The sequence below is a fragment of the Ammospiza nelsoni genome, chromosome 21, assembly GCF_027579445.1.
Source record: "Ammospiza nelsoni isolate bAmmNel1 chromosome 21, bAmmNel1.pri, whole genome shotgun sequence".
Taxonomy (NCBI): Eukaryota; Metazoa; Chordata; class Aves; order Passeriformes; family Passerellidae; genus Ammospiza; species Ammospiza nelsoni.
In genome coordinates this window covers 1,571,400-1,590,274 of record NC_080653.1, presented here as the reverse complement: position 1 = coordinate 1,590,274, position 18,875 = coordinate 1,571,400, and the positions used below count along the sequence as shown (strand labels likewise).

Here is an 18,875-nt window from a genome sequence, read left to right as displayed (position 1 = left end):
GAGCGCCGCGCTGCTCCTGCCGAGCGTGACCTCCAGCGAGCAGCGAGGTGAGATATTTAAAGTTAATGAGCTGGGTTTGCAGCTCGGGGCCCCGAGCACACAATGCTGTTTATTTTTATTCTCCAGCAGCTCCCTGCGGTGCTGGCCGGCCCGGGCTGGGTCATTGCCGTGCCCAGCTCAGCCTGGCAGGGCTGGCACGGGCTGGGCAAGGCTGTGCCCTGGGGTGAGGCACAGGATGAGCCGGAACAGCTCCAGCCTCAGGAGATTTCCCAGACAAGGCGTTCGGTTTCAGAGATTGGGAGGTCAGAGCCTCCTCAGCAGCCTGACCCCTCGCCCAGCACGAGGCAGAGAATTTCTCCCTAATTACAGATCAATCAGGGGAAGTCTGGCACAAAACTTTGGCCTTGGAAAAGAGTTTTAATTACAGACAGCTCCAGTGACTTCTGGGAGGAGAGGAACAGCTGCCCCCACTGCCAGGGAGGATGTGGGTCTGTGGGAGGGAATTCAGGAGAGCACAGAGCTGCTGCAGGGCTGGGACACCTCTGGAGCCAGACTGGGACACCTGGGGGTGCTCACCTGGAGAGGAGAAGCTCCAGGGAGAGCTCAGAGCCCTTGCAGGGCCTGAAGGGGCTCCAGGAGAGCTGGAGAGGGACTGGGGACAAGGGATGGAGGGACAGGACACAGGGAATGGCTCCCACTGCCAGAGGGCAGGGATGGATGGGATGTTGGGAATTTGGAATTGTTCCCTGTGAGGGTGGGCAGGCCCTGGCACAGGGTGCCCAGAGCAGCTGGGGCTGCCCCTGGATCCCTGGCAGTGCCCAAGGCCAGGCTGGACAGGGCTGGGAGCACCTGGGACAGTGGGAGCTGTCCCTGCCATGGAATGAGAGGAGGTCTAAGATCCCACCCAAACCATTCTGGGATTCCATGAAATTCAATGGATCTGAGGAAAGGATCAAACATCTCCACTGGAGCCCCTCTGTCCCTGAAGTCCCTCCACTCCTGCAGTTTTCAGAGCACTTGTGTGGATCTGGTTCCATGACAGCCCCACAGAAAATCTCCATGGATTGCAGGGACCATCCCTGCAGGAGGGGGTTCCATGGGCTGGGAGGCTTCAGCCCAGCCCAGAAGGGAGGAGCAGAGGGGTTTGTCCACCCCACTGAGTAAAGCTGGAGTTCCTCACTCTGGCACCCTTGGCTTGTCCTGCAGGGGAGGAGCAGCTCCCCAGGCCTGGTTTGTCCCCTTAAAACGAAATCTGTGACCACCCTGTGTCCCCAGGGACTGAGGGGACAGGGACCTGCTCCAGCACAAGCACTCAAACCAGGAGGGAAAGCCCAAGGCAAACAGGGCTGCAGTAAGGAATAAATGCCCATCAGACACCTGCCAGCTCCACAGCAGCCCCAGGGAGCTGCAGGATGCCCAGGGACCAGCCCTGCCACCAGATATCCCCAGGGAAGGGCTCTGCAGGGGCTGCTGAGTCCCCAGAGCCCCCAGCCCTCTCTGAAATCCCCTCCCTGTGCACCCAAACCCCTTTGGCAGGTCCGTGCAGACTCAGGTGCATCCCCAGCTGTGAGCAGTGGTCCCTGTGTGCCATGGATCAGGAGCACTGGGACCACCCCACAGTGCCCAGGATTCCATCAGCAGCTCTGCCCCTGCCCTGGGAGGGGCAGAGAGCTCTGGGTGCACCTGGGCAGCACCAGCAGCTCATCACTGTGGGTGCTCCCTGGGGCACACACACCCTGGGGAGCCACAATGATCCCAGGGCGCTGCATTTCAGCAGGAAATCAAATTCCACAGGGATGGAAACAAAGCACAGGGCACGAGGAGCACCCCAGCCCAAGCACGGGTGGGTTCCAGAGGGGGCTCTGCACTTCAGGCCTTCCTTTTGTGCTGGGCTGCACTTCAGCAAAGGCAGGGTGGGATATTACTGGCTATAATTTGATGTAATTCGGTGTAATTTGATGAACCTCTTGCGGCTCCTGAGCTGCAGATTTGACAGGCTGCAGCAGCAGCTGTAATTACTCCTCATTTCTGCAGTGAGAACACAGAATTGGATAAAATGTGATAATCCTCATTGTCCAAATGAGAGCAGACATGGAGAGAGTGGCCCCATAAATCCAGACACATCTCATCAAATCCATCCTGCTGCCCAAAATTCCCAGCTCAGCAACACATTTTAAAGGACAGCCAGGCTGGAATGTGGCTGGATCGTTTCTCACACTGAAAAATCACTTTGAGATCAAAGGACAAACCCCAAATCCATCATAAGCCATTGCTCCTGGGTCCCTGGGAGTGCCCAAGGCGAGGCTGGATGGGGCTTGGAGCAACTTGAGATAGTGGAAGGTTTCCCTGCCCATGGCAGGGGATGGAGTGAGATGATTTTTAAGATTATTTCCAACCCAAACCTGGAATTCTGGGATTCTCTGACTCCTATGAACCCTGATTTTAACCCAGAAATGGTTTCTGGTCCCCCTCCAGCAGCCTGGGCTCTTTTGTACTGAAACACATTTTATATTGAGATATAAAATGAAATATTTTATCCAGCTCTTTTCATGCTGAAACAAAAGGAAACATCCACTACAGTAAAAAACTTCAGGAAAACCCAAAGAAGAAAAGTGTGAGAGACAAAAGAAGCAGAGAAAATGTTTCCAGCTTGGGAATGTCACCATTGTCCCTCACAGGGCAGCTCAAACTGAGCCTGTGGACAGAAGCCAACATTGCATTGATCAAAGGTTGGACAGGATGATCTTGGAAGTCTTTTCCACCCTTGATGATCTTGTGATCCTGGGATTTGTCCAACCTTAACAATCCTGTGATCCTGGGATTTGTCCATGCCAAAGAACAAGGGATTGTCTTCTGTCTGCCCTGGGGGAAAGCTGAACAGTTCATTCTGAAGGAGAGATTTGCTCTGTCTCCAGCCCATGTCCCTTGGCCATGGCCATCCCTGTCCCCAGCTCTGGTGTCCCTTCCCTCCCCAGCAGCCAGGGCAGGCAAACAAAGCAAAGTCCCTGGGCAGTCATGGACAGCAGGACAATGGCCTGGAGGGACACGGTGACCGTGACACCACACATGGCACTGTCCCTTCTTCCCTTTCCAAAGAGAATCTGGGACATTCTGGGATGTGTCACCTGCAGTGACACAGAATTGGAGAGGGCAATGAAGAACTTGGGGGGGGAATCTCAGTTTGAAGTTCTAACAGTCCTGGAATCACTGAGGTGGGAAAAGACCTCCAAGGTCATCAGGTCCAACCATGGCCACCAAACCACAGCACCAATGGCACTTCTGCCTGGGTTTGAACACTCAGGACTGCCTCAGGTTGTTCTGGAAACACCCAGGAAAAGTTTAGATTGGATATTGGGGAAATGTCTCCATGGAAGTGCTGGTCAGGCATGGACACTGCCCAGGGCAGGGTGCAGTTCCCATCCCTGGAGGGGTTTAACAGCCCTGTGGAGGTGGCACTTGGGGACATGGGCAGTGGTGGCCTTGGCAGTGCTGGGGGTGGTTGGACTCAATGACCTCAGAGATCTTTTCCAACCTCAATTATTCCATGACTCTCCTAGAACGTGAAGTTGAGATTCCCCCATTTTCCGATGCTCCCAAGGATGTCACCATCCCAGAATGTCCCAGAGGTTCCAGGCAGGTCCCTGGTGAAACCAGCTCAACTTTTCCTTCATCAAAAGACTCCCCATTCTCATCCCAATAAATAATTTGACATCCAGGGGTGGATTTCTCCCCGCTCTTGTGGTAGCCTGGAGTTATTTTTCCAGCTGCTCCTCTAATTAGTGCACCAAGTGCTCATTTTATTCCTCAGATAAAAATCCCAACGAAACCATTTGTGACACTTAAGTCACACATTCATCTCTTTTATGGCAAATCCTGCTTAAAGAGGAGGAATCCCAGATAAGGCCACACATTCCATGTGTCATTTCCCAGTGTTTTTATCAGCAGTGCTGCCAATTGGAAGAATTTACAAATAATTCCTTTTTTCAGCACAGAAATGTGTAAAATATTTCCCTTTCCCCGTGCTGGCAGAACATTCCAGCTCATTCCCCAGCTTGCAGAGAGAAGCACTGACCCCTCTCACAATTTGTGTCCATGAAATGCAGAATTATGGCTGAAAATTAGGGGAATCCATGGGATAAAGGTGAGATTTGACTTCTAGGAGCATTCCCAGAACAAAATATTGGCTCCCTACAAGGCACAGCCCCCAGAGGGGTGTCCAGGTCCACCAACAACCTCTGTGGGAACAGCCCCACACTTCCAAACAAAGCTTTGGGCTAAAGGAAATCTCAGAAGCCCCAGCCCTCACCTCCCTTCCTAAAGAGAAACATTTTTGCCCACAAATCCCTTTTTTTCCTGTCCTGTTCTGGCACTTCCCATCCCAGCAGTGTCACAATGTCTCCTGGAGTCCACAGAAGGAGGGTTCTGAGGATTTCTTGGGATTTCTCTGTAGACCTTGAAATATTCCAAGGAGATTCCCATTTTTCTCCATAACTGAGGGAGTTTTATGCCAGTTAGGGATCCAGGGGATTCCCAGCCCTGCTGCTCTCCTGCCTCCAGGGAGGAGTGGCAGGAATGGGATATTCCCAGGAAATCAGGGCATGCAGAGGGGCTGAGGGCAGAGCCAGTCCCTGCACTCCTGGCAGTGCCAGGCTGGTGGCTGGTGACACATCCCTCTGCTGGCCTGTCCCCTCTGCAGGAAGGCTGGTGATGTGTCCCTGCACAGGGAGGTGCTGGCAGCCCTCAGCAGCCATGGAGGCATCAGAGGTGACACCTGTGAAGGGCTCCTGGGCCAAATCCCAGCTGTGCCAGGGCTGGTTTTGCTCAAGCTCCAACAGTGTTCTCTCTGTAACCCCATTTTTCCTCCAAAAGTGATGAATTATGGAGCATCCATTCCTTCCTGCTCTCTTGGGAGCTCTGAGAGCATCACTGAGCAGCTGCACACTGTGGCCCTGGAGGCAGCTCTCCCTGTGCCATTCTCTGTGTCTGTCCCTGTGCCACTCTATGCCATTCCCTGTCACAGACATATTTTATGAAAAATCTTTTCTGTAAGATTTTTCCTCCTGAAAAGCTGAGAGGCCTCAAGATCAAAATGTAAACAATGGTTATCTGCTGCTGTGGAATGCAACAGGTGCATCTGCGATTGGTCTCATGGGGTTGTTTCTAATTAATGGCCAATCACAGTCAGCTGGCTTGGACAGAGAGCTGAGCCACAAACCTTTGTTATCATTCTTTCTTTTTCTATTCTTAGCTGGCCTTCTGATGAAATCCTTTCTTCTATTCCTTTAGTATAGTTTTAATATAATATAATATAATATAATATAATATAATATAATATAATATAATATAATATAATATAATATAATATAATATAATATAATATAATATAATATAATATAATATAATATAATATAATATAATATTATATATATATATATATATATATATATATATATATATATATATATATATATATATATATATATATATATATATATATAAAATAAAATAATAAATCAGCCTTCTGAAACATGGAGTCAGATCCTTGTCTCTTCCCTCATCCTAAAACCCCTGTGAACACTATCACAATTCCCAGTGTCATTCCCTGTGTCTGCCCCTGTGTCTGTCCCTGGCTCAGTGGCAGGAGGTGACACCAGGTGTGAAGTTCTCTTGTCAGGTCCCTTTATGCTCAGCCCCAGCCCAGCTCCAGCCCCTGGTTCTCCTGGTTTTTGCTGGCCCTCAGTGAAGTTGGCCAGGGCAGATGCAGCCCCTCTGCCACGCTGGAATTCGCTGATGAAAACTGCATCTTGGGGCTGCTCAGGCTGGCTCAGCTTAAATCCCAAGCCTGCCAATTTTCTTACCTCATTTGCAGGCCCTGGCAGCAGTTTTGATGGGAAGGAAGGAATGGATGTCTGGCTGCTCCACCTGCCAGCACACCATAACTCACGGCACGGGGCAGGGATGTGCAGGGGATTTCAGCTCCCCCAGCTCTCCTGAGCACTGGGGACTCCTCCCTGAGTGTGACCTTTCATCCACCCGAGCTTCCAACCCATCTAATGCCAGCAAGAACCTGGAAAAGCTCAGCAGCCTCACCAGGAGTGTATGGGAAGGTGGTCAGGCTGTTCCTGGGAGCACTGGGCACAGCCAGCATTCCTGCCCTGCTCCTGCATGCTGCCCTTTCCCAGTGGGAGAGGAGGGAGGAGGCTGCTGCTGTCTCTCACTCCACAGTCCAAGTTAAATCCCAGGAAAAGGAGAATGATCCATTGGAGAAAAAGTAGCCATGATAATATAAATTCAAGCTGTACAGCACTAATTCAATTTGCAGGCAACGTAAATCTTTCACAGAACATTCCCCTCTTTGCTCAGCACCTCAGGAATTTCCCATTCCCTGACTTTTTTTAAATCCATGGCCCACTTGACCTTCCCCTGGCACAGCCCCCAAAGCTCTGCTCCAGCACTGCACCAGTAGAGCCAGTTTGGAGCTGGAGGATCAGCTGCCATCCCTGCAGAGAGCACACAGAGCTGCCTGGAAAGCCTCAGCAGGAATTCACCCCTTCCCTCATTCCAGGTTTGACTGCACTCCCCAGCCCGGGTCCCTCCACAGCAGCAGTCTGCACAGAGCAGTGCCAAAGCCTGCCAGAGTCAGGGAAGGACTGGACATGAATCAGAGCTGGGAGCCAAGTCCCAGCACTCTTTTTCCAAAAAAGCTCAGAATTTCGGGAAAAGACCCCAGGAGCTGGCAGCACACTGAGCCTGGCTTTGCCAAACCTGAGCCCGAGTCAGTCTCTGCCAGGAAAGGCCAGCACAGCAGGGCAAGGGGCAAACAGCAGCTCTTGGACAGACACTTCTGAAGTGATGGATTCCTTTCTTCCCCTTTTCTTTAGGGAATGAGATCATTCCACAGCAGATCTCCTGTCCCTGCCAGGCTGTGCAGCCCTTTCTGTGCAGAACCTCAGCAGGGTGACAGCCCTGCCCTGGTGACAACTGTCCTGTGCCTCCCAGGGACATGGGCAATGCCAGGGGGCAGGGGAGTGTCACTGCCCCTTCTCCCCAGGCTCGGCTCCCCAGTGTCCCCAAGGATTTCCCCAGTGTCCCCAAGGGTTTCCCCAGTGTCCCCAAGGACTCCAGGCTCTCCCAGATCCCCCAGCCCCTGCTCTGTGACCGTGTTCACAGGGGTCTGAGGATGAGGGAAGAGATGAGGATCTGACTCCATGTTTCAGAAGGCTGATTTATTATTTTATGATATATATTATATTAAAACTATACTGAAAGAATAGAAGAAAGGAGTTCATCAGAAGGCTAGCTAAAAATAGAAAAAGAAGGAATGATAACAAAAGTTTGTGTCTGGGACAGAGAGTCCGAGCCAGCTGACTGTGATTGGCCATTAATTAGAAACCCCATGAGACCAATCACAGATGCACCTGTTGCATTCCACAGCAGCAGATAATCATTGTTTACATTTTGTTCCTGAGGTTCTCAGCTTCTCAGGAGGAAAAATCTTAAAGAAAAGATTTTTCATAAAATATGTCTGTGACACTGCTCTGGCAGGATCCCAGCGTTCCCTCTCTGTCACAGCCCTGGGACAGGGTTATCTCTGCACCCCAGCTCCTGGCAGCAGGGAGGGCTCCCCTGCCCTGCCAAGGACATTTTAAAGGAATTGTTCCTTGTGCTCAGCTCTGCAGCAGCTGAAATCCCTCCCTGGCTCCAGCATCCCGATCCTGCATTTCCCTCCCTAACAGGGGTTCTGTTGCTTTTATTCCCTCAGTAATTGTTTGATGAGTTCTCCCAGCAGGACCTGGCTCGGGATGATTCCACCCCTCAAAACTTCTCCTGGCAGAGCAATCAACACCTCCTTGGAGCAGCTCCCAGCCCAGCAGCTCCGGGACTGTGGGGAATCTGCTCCAAATGTCACCGGCCAGGGCTGCCCAGGAATGCACAGGGAAAGGTTCAGAGAGCCTGGCAAAGATTATCTGTGCAGGGTGGGATTGTTGGGGTGTCTGGGCCAGTCCAGGAGCTAGACTGGATGATCCTGGGGGTCCCTTCCAATTCAGGATATTCCATTATGGTGATGGCATCAAAGGAATTGCTTCCATCACTTTCAGCCTGGTTCAGCTTCTGATATCCGACTTTGGTTTGTGTTTCACCTGTGGGATGTCCCCCTCCAGGCTGGGACAGCCCCTCACCACTCTGAGAGGGGAGACTCAGCTCCTCCTGAGGGACAGCTCCCCTCTCTGCTCTGTGTGACAGGGACAGGGAACAGCTGCAGCTGGGCCAGAGGGGGTTAAGCTGGATTTTAGGGAAAAGTTCTTGCCCTTGTGAGAAACGACTGCTCACTTTTTCAAATGTTAATAAACTTTAACAAAAACTACAACCAGTGACTAAATAAGGTAAAATTACAGTGCTGAGAGCCCTCTGTGACTACCAGCCACATGCTCCTCCACAAAATGGATGCTCTGCTTTTTATATCCTTAGCCCCTCTTAAAGTTTTGTCAGCCAACTCCTTCAGTGCCATCCATTGGTGGAGATCACTTTTTACACCTTGAACAGAGGTCAGGTGTTGTCATGCTTTGCCTCCTGGTGACAAGGCAGCCTCCTCTAAATGTCCTGACTACTGAGGCTGTTACAAGGAGGGGAGGGAAAGAGGATTGTGGAATGACATCTTACAATAGCATTACCATACATCTGTGTAATATCTGTCTCTTAATTGAGAGAGCCAACTATTACATTACTTGTCTATAACACCCCCAGGGAACGGTCCCAGCCCCGAGGCTGCCAGAGCTCCAGGAGCTCCCATGGATGCCCAGGCATTGTTGGGATTGTGGACTTTGCTCTGGGTTCACCCAAGCTGTATCCCACAAGGGATGATCCATCCCCCTTCCACGGATTGCCTGATCCCTGTGATCACCCACAGCAGCTTCACATCTCACCTTGCCCTTTCCTTTTGTGTGGAGAAAACAAAGTTCCCCAGCTCCCTTCCACCCTTCCCGTGGTGAGCAGGAGTTGTTGGATGGGGACCCAAGGGCTGCCAAGCACTGGGAAAGCCCCTGTGTCGCTATAGGACACGAAAGAACACAAGCGCACACCACTGTCTTTAAAGTGAAGAAGAAAGAGAAATTTATTTTCTGACTCCAACATTTATAGTTTTCCAAGAGTGACAGTGGATTGGAGGGTGACAGTGCCACCTCTCCAATGACACTGGACAAACCAACAGTCCATCAACTTTCTCTTCTTCCATAAAGGAATGCAAAACAATGAGTTATTTACAGAAAGTGTGTGAGAAAGTTCGCTACAAGAATGTCAACGTCAGAAGGCTTAGAAAATCTTACAAAAACCAGGGTGACAGCCCTGAGCACTCACCATCCATGTCCAGGCGCTGCATGATGATGGCCAGCTCCACCTCACTGGGCATGTAGCCCAGGGAGCGCATGGCCATGCCCAGCTCCTGCTTGGAGATGAAGCCGTTCCCATCCCGGTCCAGCACTCGGAAAGCCTCCCGGATCTCTGCGGAGGGAAATGAGAGAAACAACTGCTCACTTTGGAAAATTTCAAAAGGTTTATTAAACCTCAATGAAAATACAACAAAAGGACTGTGAAAAAATGCATATTTTATGGTTGGCTTTTTGCAAATATTAAAATGAATATTATATGTGTTATGTTAGAAAGTTATGCTGTTTTAATTTTTTAGTAGTGTGTTATAGATAGGTTTTTAGGTCATACCATAATTTTAAAATAAAAATTTTAAAATAAATAATAATTTAAATAATAATTTTTAGGTTATAACATAATATTAAAAAGAAACTATGCGATGTAAGATACTTTTTAAATAAAGGACTCGCACCAGATAGCAGTCACAGGACACCTGAATCTCTCAGAGAAAGAGAATTTATTGCTCCATTATCAGAAGAAATGAACTTCTTCCTGCCTTGCTCAGCTCTGAAGATGCTGTCAGGATTCAGAGGAAGAAGCTGACGCTGCCCAGACAGAATCCTTTGTTTGAATGGAATTTATGCATCCTGGATGAGGTGTATGAATATACAATAGGCTGTTGCTTTTAAGGGTTAATCTTCTGTTAAAGCCCTTTTTCGGGCTTATTTTGCCCAGAAAGAGCCAACGGACTGTCCGTAAATCTTTGTACTTATTGTCTCATATTGTCCTAGTCCAAACTGTCCAAATTATTATTACTCTAATTATATTGCTGTTGTTATAACCATTTTATTATCATTAAACTTTTAAAATTTTAAAAAAATCAAGTGATTGGCATTTTTTGCAGGACTACATAAGGAAAAATTTGCAGTGCTGGAAACTGCCCCTCATGCACACCACATGGCCAGTTCATCTTCAAGCTGGATGCTCAGTCTTTTATACCCCTGGGGGCTGCATCAGCCAGCCCTGGCCCCTCCCAGAGTCTGTCAGTCAGCTCTTCTGTGCCATTTATCAGTGCAGACTGCTTTGTACCTGGATTGGAGCTCAGGTGTTGCCCTGCCCACCCCCTGAGCACCCCCAAGCTTTTCCATTCCCACCTGCCCCATGCCAGGGACACCTGTGCAGCTTCTTTGTACCTGTGCTGGACAGCCCAGGCTGTGTGATGGCAGCAATACAGGGGGAAAGGGAACTGTGGGGAGAACAGAGGGCATCTAAACCACAATAACACAACTGTACATCACTAAAGCTTTTCTGAATATTCACACAATAGTTATCTTTTAATTGTGAGAGCCAATCATCTCATTATCCATCTATAACAGAAGGGAGAAGGGAGGAGCTGCTATGGTGGAGGACTCTGTGGATGCTGAGCACAGAAGCAGCAGCTGCTGCCTTTTCCAAGGTTAATTGTGAATATTTGATCATCCCAGGGCAGGATGATCAGGATATGTTAATGCACACCCACAAACCTCCGTGCACTCAGGATATCCCAAGATCAGAGACACAGAACTGGAAAAGCCTCTAAGATTGAGTCCAACCATTCCCGCAGCACTGCCAAGGCCACCACTGAGCCATGTCCCCAAGTGCCACATCCCCAGGGCTGTTAAACCCCTCCAGGGACTCCACCCTGTGCCACCCTTCCAGTGAGGAAATAATTCCCAATATCCAACCTGCACCTCTGCTGGCACAACCTGAGGCTGTTTCCTCTTCTGCTGTTGCTGTTACCCTGGGTGATTTCCTTCTCTAGATCCTGCTCAGAGCTTTTCTCTAATTTATAACGTTTTTACAGCACTAAACAGCCTCAGATCAATAAAAATACTGATGGAACATAAGGAACCACTTCCATCAATCGTCCTTAGCTTGGCTCAGCTCCTGATATCTGACTTTGGTTTGTTTTTTAACTTTTAACTGCTCCAGCCTGTGGCAGCCACTTGTGTGAGAGGAGACACTGAGAGGGCAGCTCCAATCTCTGCTCCTGGGACAGGGACAGGAACAGCTGGGGCTGGGCCAGGGCAGGTTTATGTTGGATTTTGGGAAAGGCTCTTCCCCCAGAGTGTGCTGGCACTGCCCAGGGAATGGGCACAGCCCCGAGGCTGCTCCAGATGCTCCAGGGATACCCAGGCTGGGATTGCTGGGGTGTCTGTGCAGGGCCAGGGCTGCACTGGATGATCCCTGTGGTCCCTTCCCACTCAGGATATTCCATGGTTCCATAATCCACCACCTCAATGTCTCTGCTCACAGACCTCTCAGCTCCCAGATCCGAACTCCCCAGATCTGCCTCTTGCAAATGCCAGAGAAATTGTAACTTCCCAGGAGCTGGGAGCCTGTTTCACTGGAAAGGTTGGAGCTGAGGAGGGAAAGAGGCACCAGTTCCTCAGTTTTGGTGAAGCAGTCTTTGCCCCATGCTTGGAGAAGGAATCAGGGGATGCTCCATCATCTCCCTCTGGGAATGAGGATTTGGGAACAGCCCAGGGCTCCCCTCAACTGCTCAGAGGATTTTCACTTTCACTTAAAGCATTTCACTGGAGAAGTGGTAGGGAAAACTCAGCAGGTTTTTTTGGGAAAAGAACCCCTAACTAATTTAAAAGTTCTCCATTCTCCACCAGGAAGGAATCCACTGGAGGATGGAAAATGTTTGGCCTGCCTGGCATAGTTCAGGCTTTAAGGGAAATATTCCCAGTCCTCCATGGGCTGCCAGTCCCCCCCATCCTGTCCTCAGGAGTCAGGGGCTGCCAGACCCTTCAGAGGGGCCTCAGAAAACCTTTGGATGTTCCTGAGAAAAGGGCAGGAGCAGCAGAGCCCACCAGGGAATGGTTCTGATGGTCTTTGCTAATCTTTATTTAAAGCTTTACAATTCAAAATCTGCTTCTAAACCTCCTCACCCAGATTCAGCCACTCCCCTGCCCCCACCAGACCGCTCCCATTTCCAGGGGCAGGATCCTGATCCCATTTACAGGGCAGAATCCTGTTCTGATTTCCTGCCCCCATTTCCATGAGCAGGATTCTGCTCCCATTTCCCATTCCCATTTCCAGGGACAGGATCCTGTTCCTATTCCTGTTCCCATTTCCAGGGCAGGATCTGCTCCTATTTCCTGCTCCCATTTCTAGGGCCAGGATCCTGTTCCCATTTCCCATTCTTATTTCCAGGGGCAGGATCCTGCTTTTATTTCCTGTTCCCATTTCCAGGGCAGGATCCTGATCCCATTTCCCATTCTCATTTCCAGGGCAGGATCCTATTCCCATTTCCTGTTCCCATTTCCACGTCTCCCTGCCAGCCCACCCTGCTGGGAGGGAAAGGTGGGGAGGCAGCTCAAAGCTTGGGCTCATAATTCCAGGAGCCTTTGGAGTATTCAGGACTGAATCCCTGAATCCCAGCAGACTCTGCCAGCTGCAGGGAAATCTCCTTTCATGTGTGGTCCTGAGAGCTCAGTGCAGTAAATATCACACCCAGATCAATTAATGGGAAAACAAACTTGTGGCAGCTGAAGGCAGAAGAATGAGATTCATTGCAGGGAGAGGATTTTAAGAAGTAAAACATGAATCTGGAAAAAGTTTACATGTGAGACTGATCCAAATGCCAGGGGTAAATGCCAGGGATGAAGGACACCTGTCCAGGGCTCTGCTGGGGAATATCCACACAGCAGCTCCAGCTGAGGGCCCTCTCCAGGCACACCCATCCCAAAAGCTGCAATTTACAGCACTCAACCCTTGAGCCTTGAGCAGAGCAACCCCCCCACACACATTTGGGGCTTTCTGTTCCTCTCAAAGACCTGAACTTCAGACCATGCTTGGCACATCCTCCCCAGCTCCACTGCCATCACCAACCAGAGCCTTTCCCCTCCCCACTCTATAAATACCACTTGTGCAGAGGTAGATATGAGCTATTTATAGGCTGAACACACTGTACAGGGAGCAGTGTGACCTCAGGCAGAACCTCCTCCTGATCTTACATGGAACAGCTCCTCCTCATGCCCTTCTCTTCCCAGGGGTTATTCCCAGGCTCCTGCAGGTGCTGCCCATCCTGAGCACCCTCCCCAGCCCAGCCCTGCTCCCAAACCCCGCTCCAGGGCCCTGTGGCCCCTGGCTGCCCCTCACCTTCCTCTCCAGCTGTTCCATTTCATTACCCAAAGCTAAAAATACAGCCTCCCTTTCCCCAGATGCCTTTCCCCACCAAGTCTCCATGGCAACAGATGCTCCCGGCTCAGAGCTGCGAGGGGATGTGGTCCATGGAGTCAATCCCTCTACAGACAGCGCTGGGGCTTGGAGAAGCTTTGGGATCTTTCCTATCGCAGCGTCTCCACAGGGATGCTTTGCCCTGATCCAAAATAGCAGAGACCTGTTCTGGCTTTAAGGATCACAGGGGGGAGGGTGTTGAGGAGCTGCTGCCCCAGGAACTGCCCTGTCCCCCTGCCCAGCCTGGGTGGCAGCAGGGAAAACCAAGCACGTGGGGATCAGAAATCCCAATATTTATTCCTCTTTCCCTAAGTAGTGTCTTCATTTACTCCCAAACGTGGACAGCTGACACAGAACTGTACCAGAGGATAAAAGGGGGAAGAGATCCCAGGAAGAATCAAAGGACAGGAAGCTCATCCTGCCCCATGGAATCCCAGAGTCCTGCAGGGACTGGGGTTGGGAGGGACCGAGGCTCCTCTGGTTCCACTATCCCAGGCTGCTCCAAGCCCCAGCCAGCCCTGGCCACCCCATCATCCCAATTAACACCTTTGTTAATGGCCTCAAAGACCAGCAGCCACAACATGAATTTAATTCCCAAATGAGCCAAGGCTGGGAAGAACTGGAAGGGTGCAAGTCCAGCAAGAAGAAAGGAACAATCAGTGAGGGTTTGGGGGCAGCAGGAGCAGAGCTGACCCTAAAAGGTTTCCCAGGAAAGTTGATCCTGATGTTCCTCCCTGGCTGTGAAGATTCCCGTTCCCCAGGAGCCCAGAGCACAGCACTCCCTTCCCAGAGTTATTTGAGCATTCCAGAGCTGTGGAGGGGAAGGGGGGGAGATGTGTTTGTTTTTAATTCATTCCCTCTCTCTGCTGCCATTGAACAGCTGCACTTTACAGCATCCCGATTACCCAGCCCATGTCCCATCAACCCCCCCTCCGGGAGAAGGAGGGGAGAAGCAGGAAAAGGAGGGATCTTCGTTGCCTTTCTGAAGGGCACAAACAGCGCTGCCAGAGCTGGCCCTGAAATCCAGCCCAAAAGTGCTTCACTGCCCCAAATCCATCCTCATCCTCCCCTCCCGCTAACCCTGCTCCATCCCCATCCCTCTCCCTGCTCCATCCCATCCCTCCCCATCCCTCTCCCCACTCCAGCCCGACCTTCCCGCTCATCTCTCCCCCTGGCCGGGTTTATTTCCAGTGATTTCCCTGGGCACCCATCGTCATTCTGTTGTGTCTCCCGAACAAGGATGAATAACGATTCCCCGGAGAATTAATTCCATCACATGCCCTGGCCGCCCTGGGGTGGTTTGGGGTGTAAATCCCACCCCAAAAGTGTCATTACCCCGCTGTCATTGGGGAGATAAGAGCCGAGATAACACCGCCCCGAATCTCCCCACTCATTGCATCCTTAATTGTCCTTAATTGCACCTTTGGGCCCCCGAGTACGGAGGGAAGGATCTGAAAGCTGCAAACAGCTCGTCCTTGAGTGAACCGGGGAGTGAGGCTTGGCACTACTACGGCTAAAAATTGGAAATTTCCAGCCCTCCATCTGCTATTCTCACTCTTGTTTTTTTGGGTGGGTTTTTTTTCCCTGCCGCAAATTGCGACGAAGTGTCAAAATAATCCTGTTTTTATCTAATGGCAACGCCCCCCCCAGCGTATTCCAATGGGAAGTGTCAAAATATTTCCCTCGGTTTTTGGGATCTCAGCGGAGCAGCTCAGCAGTGCTCTCACTGTGCCCTGGGCTCACAACTCAGGCCTGGGGCTGCTCTTGTTTCACAGAATTGGGCAGATTTTTATTCATCTCTCCCTTCCCCAAGAAAAAAATTATTTGTAGAAAAGACATTTTTGGTGCTTCTGCTCCCAAGCACGTTGAACATTTCCAGGTAACCTTTGGGTGTGGATGTGACGGGTTAAACAGACAAACTTTCCCAGGCATTATTGTCTTAGGGAAGTTGTGAGAACGCTCAGAGAAAGAATTAAATTAATTCTTTTCTTATTCTCTGCACCTGGTGCTTGTGAACATGTGGAATGTTTGTAGGTGATGTTTATGGAAGGATATTTTACAAAAAGGTGTTGTTCCTAATTAACCAGTGGTGTGAGGGGTGTTGTTTAAGGACCAATCAGGTTCTGGGTGACCAGTCAGGTTCTGGATCCTGTCTATAAATATGTGTAGTTCCTAATAAATCTCACTTCATCCCTTCTGAGCATGGAGTCAGTGTTGCCTTTCTTCAGCGGTTCCTAACTCAATGGTGACATTTGGGAGCTGCCATTCCCATGGAAATGCAGGACAGAACAAGAGCTGCTGCTCTCAGATCCACCCTCAAAGGGAAGCTCCTCAAGGACTGGGAACCCTTGAGGGCAGGCTGGGGGGCAGCAGCACTGTGATCCTGCAAGTGTTGAAAGGATTTGGCAAACCAGCAGCTTCCACTGTTGTGTACCAATTTCCCTGCTGTGGAAATCCCTGCAGGACAGAGCAGGGCTCAACCAGCAGAGAAGGGTGAGGCTGGAGAGGCCATGCTCTGACCCCCCCTGAAAATCAGGAGGAAGAGCCAAGCTGTCAGTGCCTGGGGAATAATCAGGAGGAACAATCACCTTCTCTCTGTGCTGGGAAATGGCCAGGCTGGGCCTGAGGGATGAGCTTGGAATGAGGGAAGTGAAGAGGGTGATGGAGAGGAAGGCAGGACTCAGCTCATGGAATCCTGGAATGGTTTGGGTTGGAGGGAAGCTCAAAACCCATCCAGTGCCATCCCTGCCATGGCAGGGACACCTCCCACTGTCCCAGGCTGCTCCCAGCCCTGTCCAGCCTGGCCTTGGGCACTGCCAGGGATCCAGGGGCAGCCACAGATGTGCCAGGGCCTGCCCACCCTCACAGGGCTTTGATTTCCACCTCTGAGGGGACAGGAAGAGGGAGGGGACATTCCAGGGACAGGGAAAAGCCATTTCAGGTGAGGAGCACCACTGGTGTAGGAACAAATGGGTGTGAGAGGATTTGGCCTCAAGGAGGAGGAAGTTCCAGGGGTGAGCATTGAGAAATGGGGCTCTGTCTGTTCTGGACAGCTTTGGTGACCAAGTCACCTCCAGCAGCAGCAACCTCAGCCTCCAGGGACCTCTTCCAGCCTGCTGAGAACATTTTTATTCCAAATATCTCAGTCTTGGTATCCTTTATCAAATATTTCAGTGCACGCTACAGTAGTCAGCATAAACACACAGGGATTCCAGGGTAATTCCTACAGGTGATTCCATGGTCATTCCTACAGGTGATTCCAGGGTAATTCCTACAGGTGATCCCAGGGTAATTCCTACAGGTTATCTCATGTCCTTACAGTTGATTTCATGTTAATTCCTACAAATGATTCTATGTTAATTCTTACAGATAATTTCCTGTTCTTACAGGTGAGTCCATGTTAATTCCTGCAGATGATTCCATGTTAATTCCTAGAGATTATTCCATGTTAATTCCTACAGACAATTCCATGTCAATCCTTACAGGTTCCTACAGATTATTCCATGAGAGTTCCTAAATGAGGGCTCATGTTCTGAGCTGCAATCACTGCTTGAAACCTTTCCTCAGCTCCCTGCCCTCCCCTCCTGCTGCACCCCTGGCTCCCTGAATCTCTCCCAGGGTTTTTTGGGCACCCAGCCCTGGAATTCTGAACAGCAGCATCAGGACAGGGGCCCTGCCCAAGCCAAAGGCCCAATTCTGCTCCCTGGATAAAATATCAGCTTTTTGTGCCACATCCACTGCGAATCCTTGTCTCCCTGCAGAGATGAGTGTGGGGACAGCACCTCCCACCCACTCCAGGAGGGGTTTGGTCCCCTGGCACAAACTGTGTGACCCTGAGATGCCACCACAGAGACCCCTCCTTTGACTTGTGAAAGAGGGGCTCCAAACACCCAGACAAATCCAGGGAATGCCACAGCACTGGCACAGGCTCCTCCTGGGCTTCCCTGCCGTGGATTATTGCCCATGGAAATGCCCTGGGAGCAGCCCCAGAGCTCCCCTGCCCTCGGGGTCCTCCCCAGCTCTGCTCCCCAGGTGGGGCTGGTCCAGAGCCTGGAATTCTGTGGGGCTTCCTGCAAGTTCCATAACCCAGGATGGACAAGGCCAGGGAAAAATGTGTTACCCAGTCTCGATGGAAAGGGAAGAAGAAAATGAGACAGAAAAAGAAAAATAAAGAGAAGGGTTTAGAAAAAAGAGATAAAAAGAGAAAGAAGAAAAATAATAAAGAGAGGAGATGGAATAGAATAAAAGGAAAAAGAGAAAAGAAAGGAAAAGGGGGAAAAGAAGAAGGAAGAAGAAGAAAGGAGGAAGAAGTAGGAAGAAGAAAAAGAAAAAGAAGAAAAAGGAAGAAGAAGAAAAAGAAAAAGAAGAAAACAAGAAAGAAGAAGAAGGGAGAAGGAGAAGATGAAGAAGAAAAAGAAGAAGAAGAAAGGAATGTAAGAGATAAGAAGGAAGGAGAAGAAGAAGTAAAAAGAAAAAGAAAGAAGAAGAAAAAAGGAGAAGAAGGGGAAAAAAGAAGAAAAAGAAGAAGAAGAAAAAAGAAGGAAAAAAAAACCCACCCCAACACCCACACTGAAAGGAGATTAGCGCAACAAGGCAGATAAATTCCAGATTCACGCTATGACTTTTGTTTACAACTCCAGAACCCGCTGCTAAAAGGCTGAATGAGGAGGGAATAAATTTCCAGTGTTTTCCAAAGAAAGATCCATCTCCCTTTCACAGCTCTCTCTATCAGCAAACAGCCTTCTCCCCTCCTCCTCCTTCCAGAGCAGCACAGAGCAGAGCAGAGCAGAGCACTGCCCTCCCTGAGCCTCCCCCGCTGCAGCTCCCGCTCATCCTGCTTGTCCTGGACATCCCCCAATCTCTCAATCCTTGACATCCCCTCAAATCCCCCAAACCCTCACATCCCCCAATCCCTGACATCCCCTCACATCCCTGACATCCCCTCAGATCCCCTCAGATCCCCTCACATCCCCTCACATCCCCTCACATCCCCTCACATCCCCCAATCCCTCACATCCCCTCATATCCCTCACATCCCTCACATCCCCCAATCCCCTCACATCTCCTCACATCCCCCAATCCCTCACATCCCCTCATATCCCTCACATCCCTCCACATCCCTCACATTCCCCAATCCCCTCACATCCCCCAATCCCTCACATCCCTGAATCCCTCACATCCCCTCACATCCCTGAATCCCTCACATCCCCTCACATCCCCTAACATCCCCCAATCCTTCACATCCCCTCATATCCCTCACATCCCCCAATCCCTCACATCCCCTC

At 50.4% G+C, this 18,875-nt stretch overlaps 1 protein-coding gene across 1 annotated transcript in view; it reads right to left on the bottom strand.

Moving 5' to 3' along the window:
* The window catches only part of CALN1 (calneuron 1), a 140,276-nt gene that overhangs the window by 65,657 nt on the left and 55,744 nt on the right, over positions 1-18,875 (bottom strand). Inside the window, exon 3 of the mRNA XM_059487143.1 lies at positions 9,355-9,498. Within this exon, the coding sequence (XP_059343126.1) occupies positions 9,355-9,498 (144 nt within the window). The remainder of the gene's footprint in view (positions 1-9,354; positions 9,499-18,875) is intronic.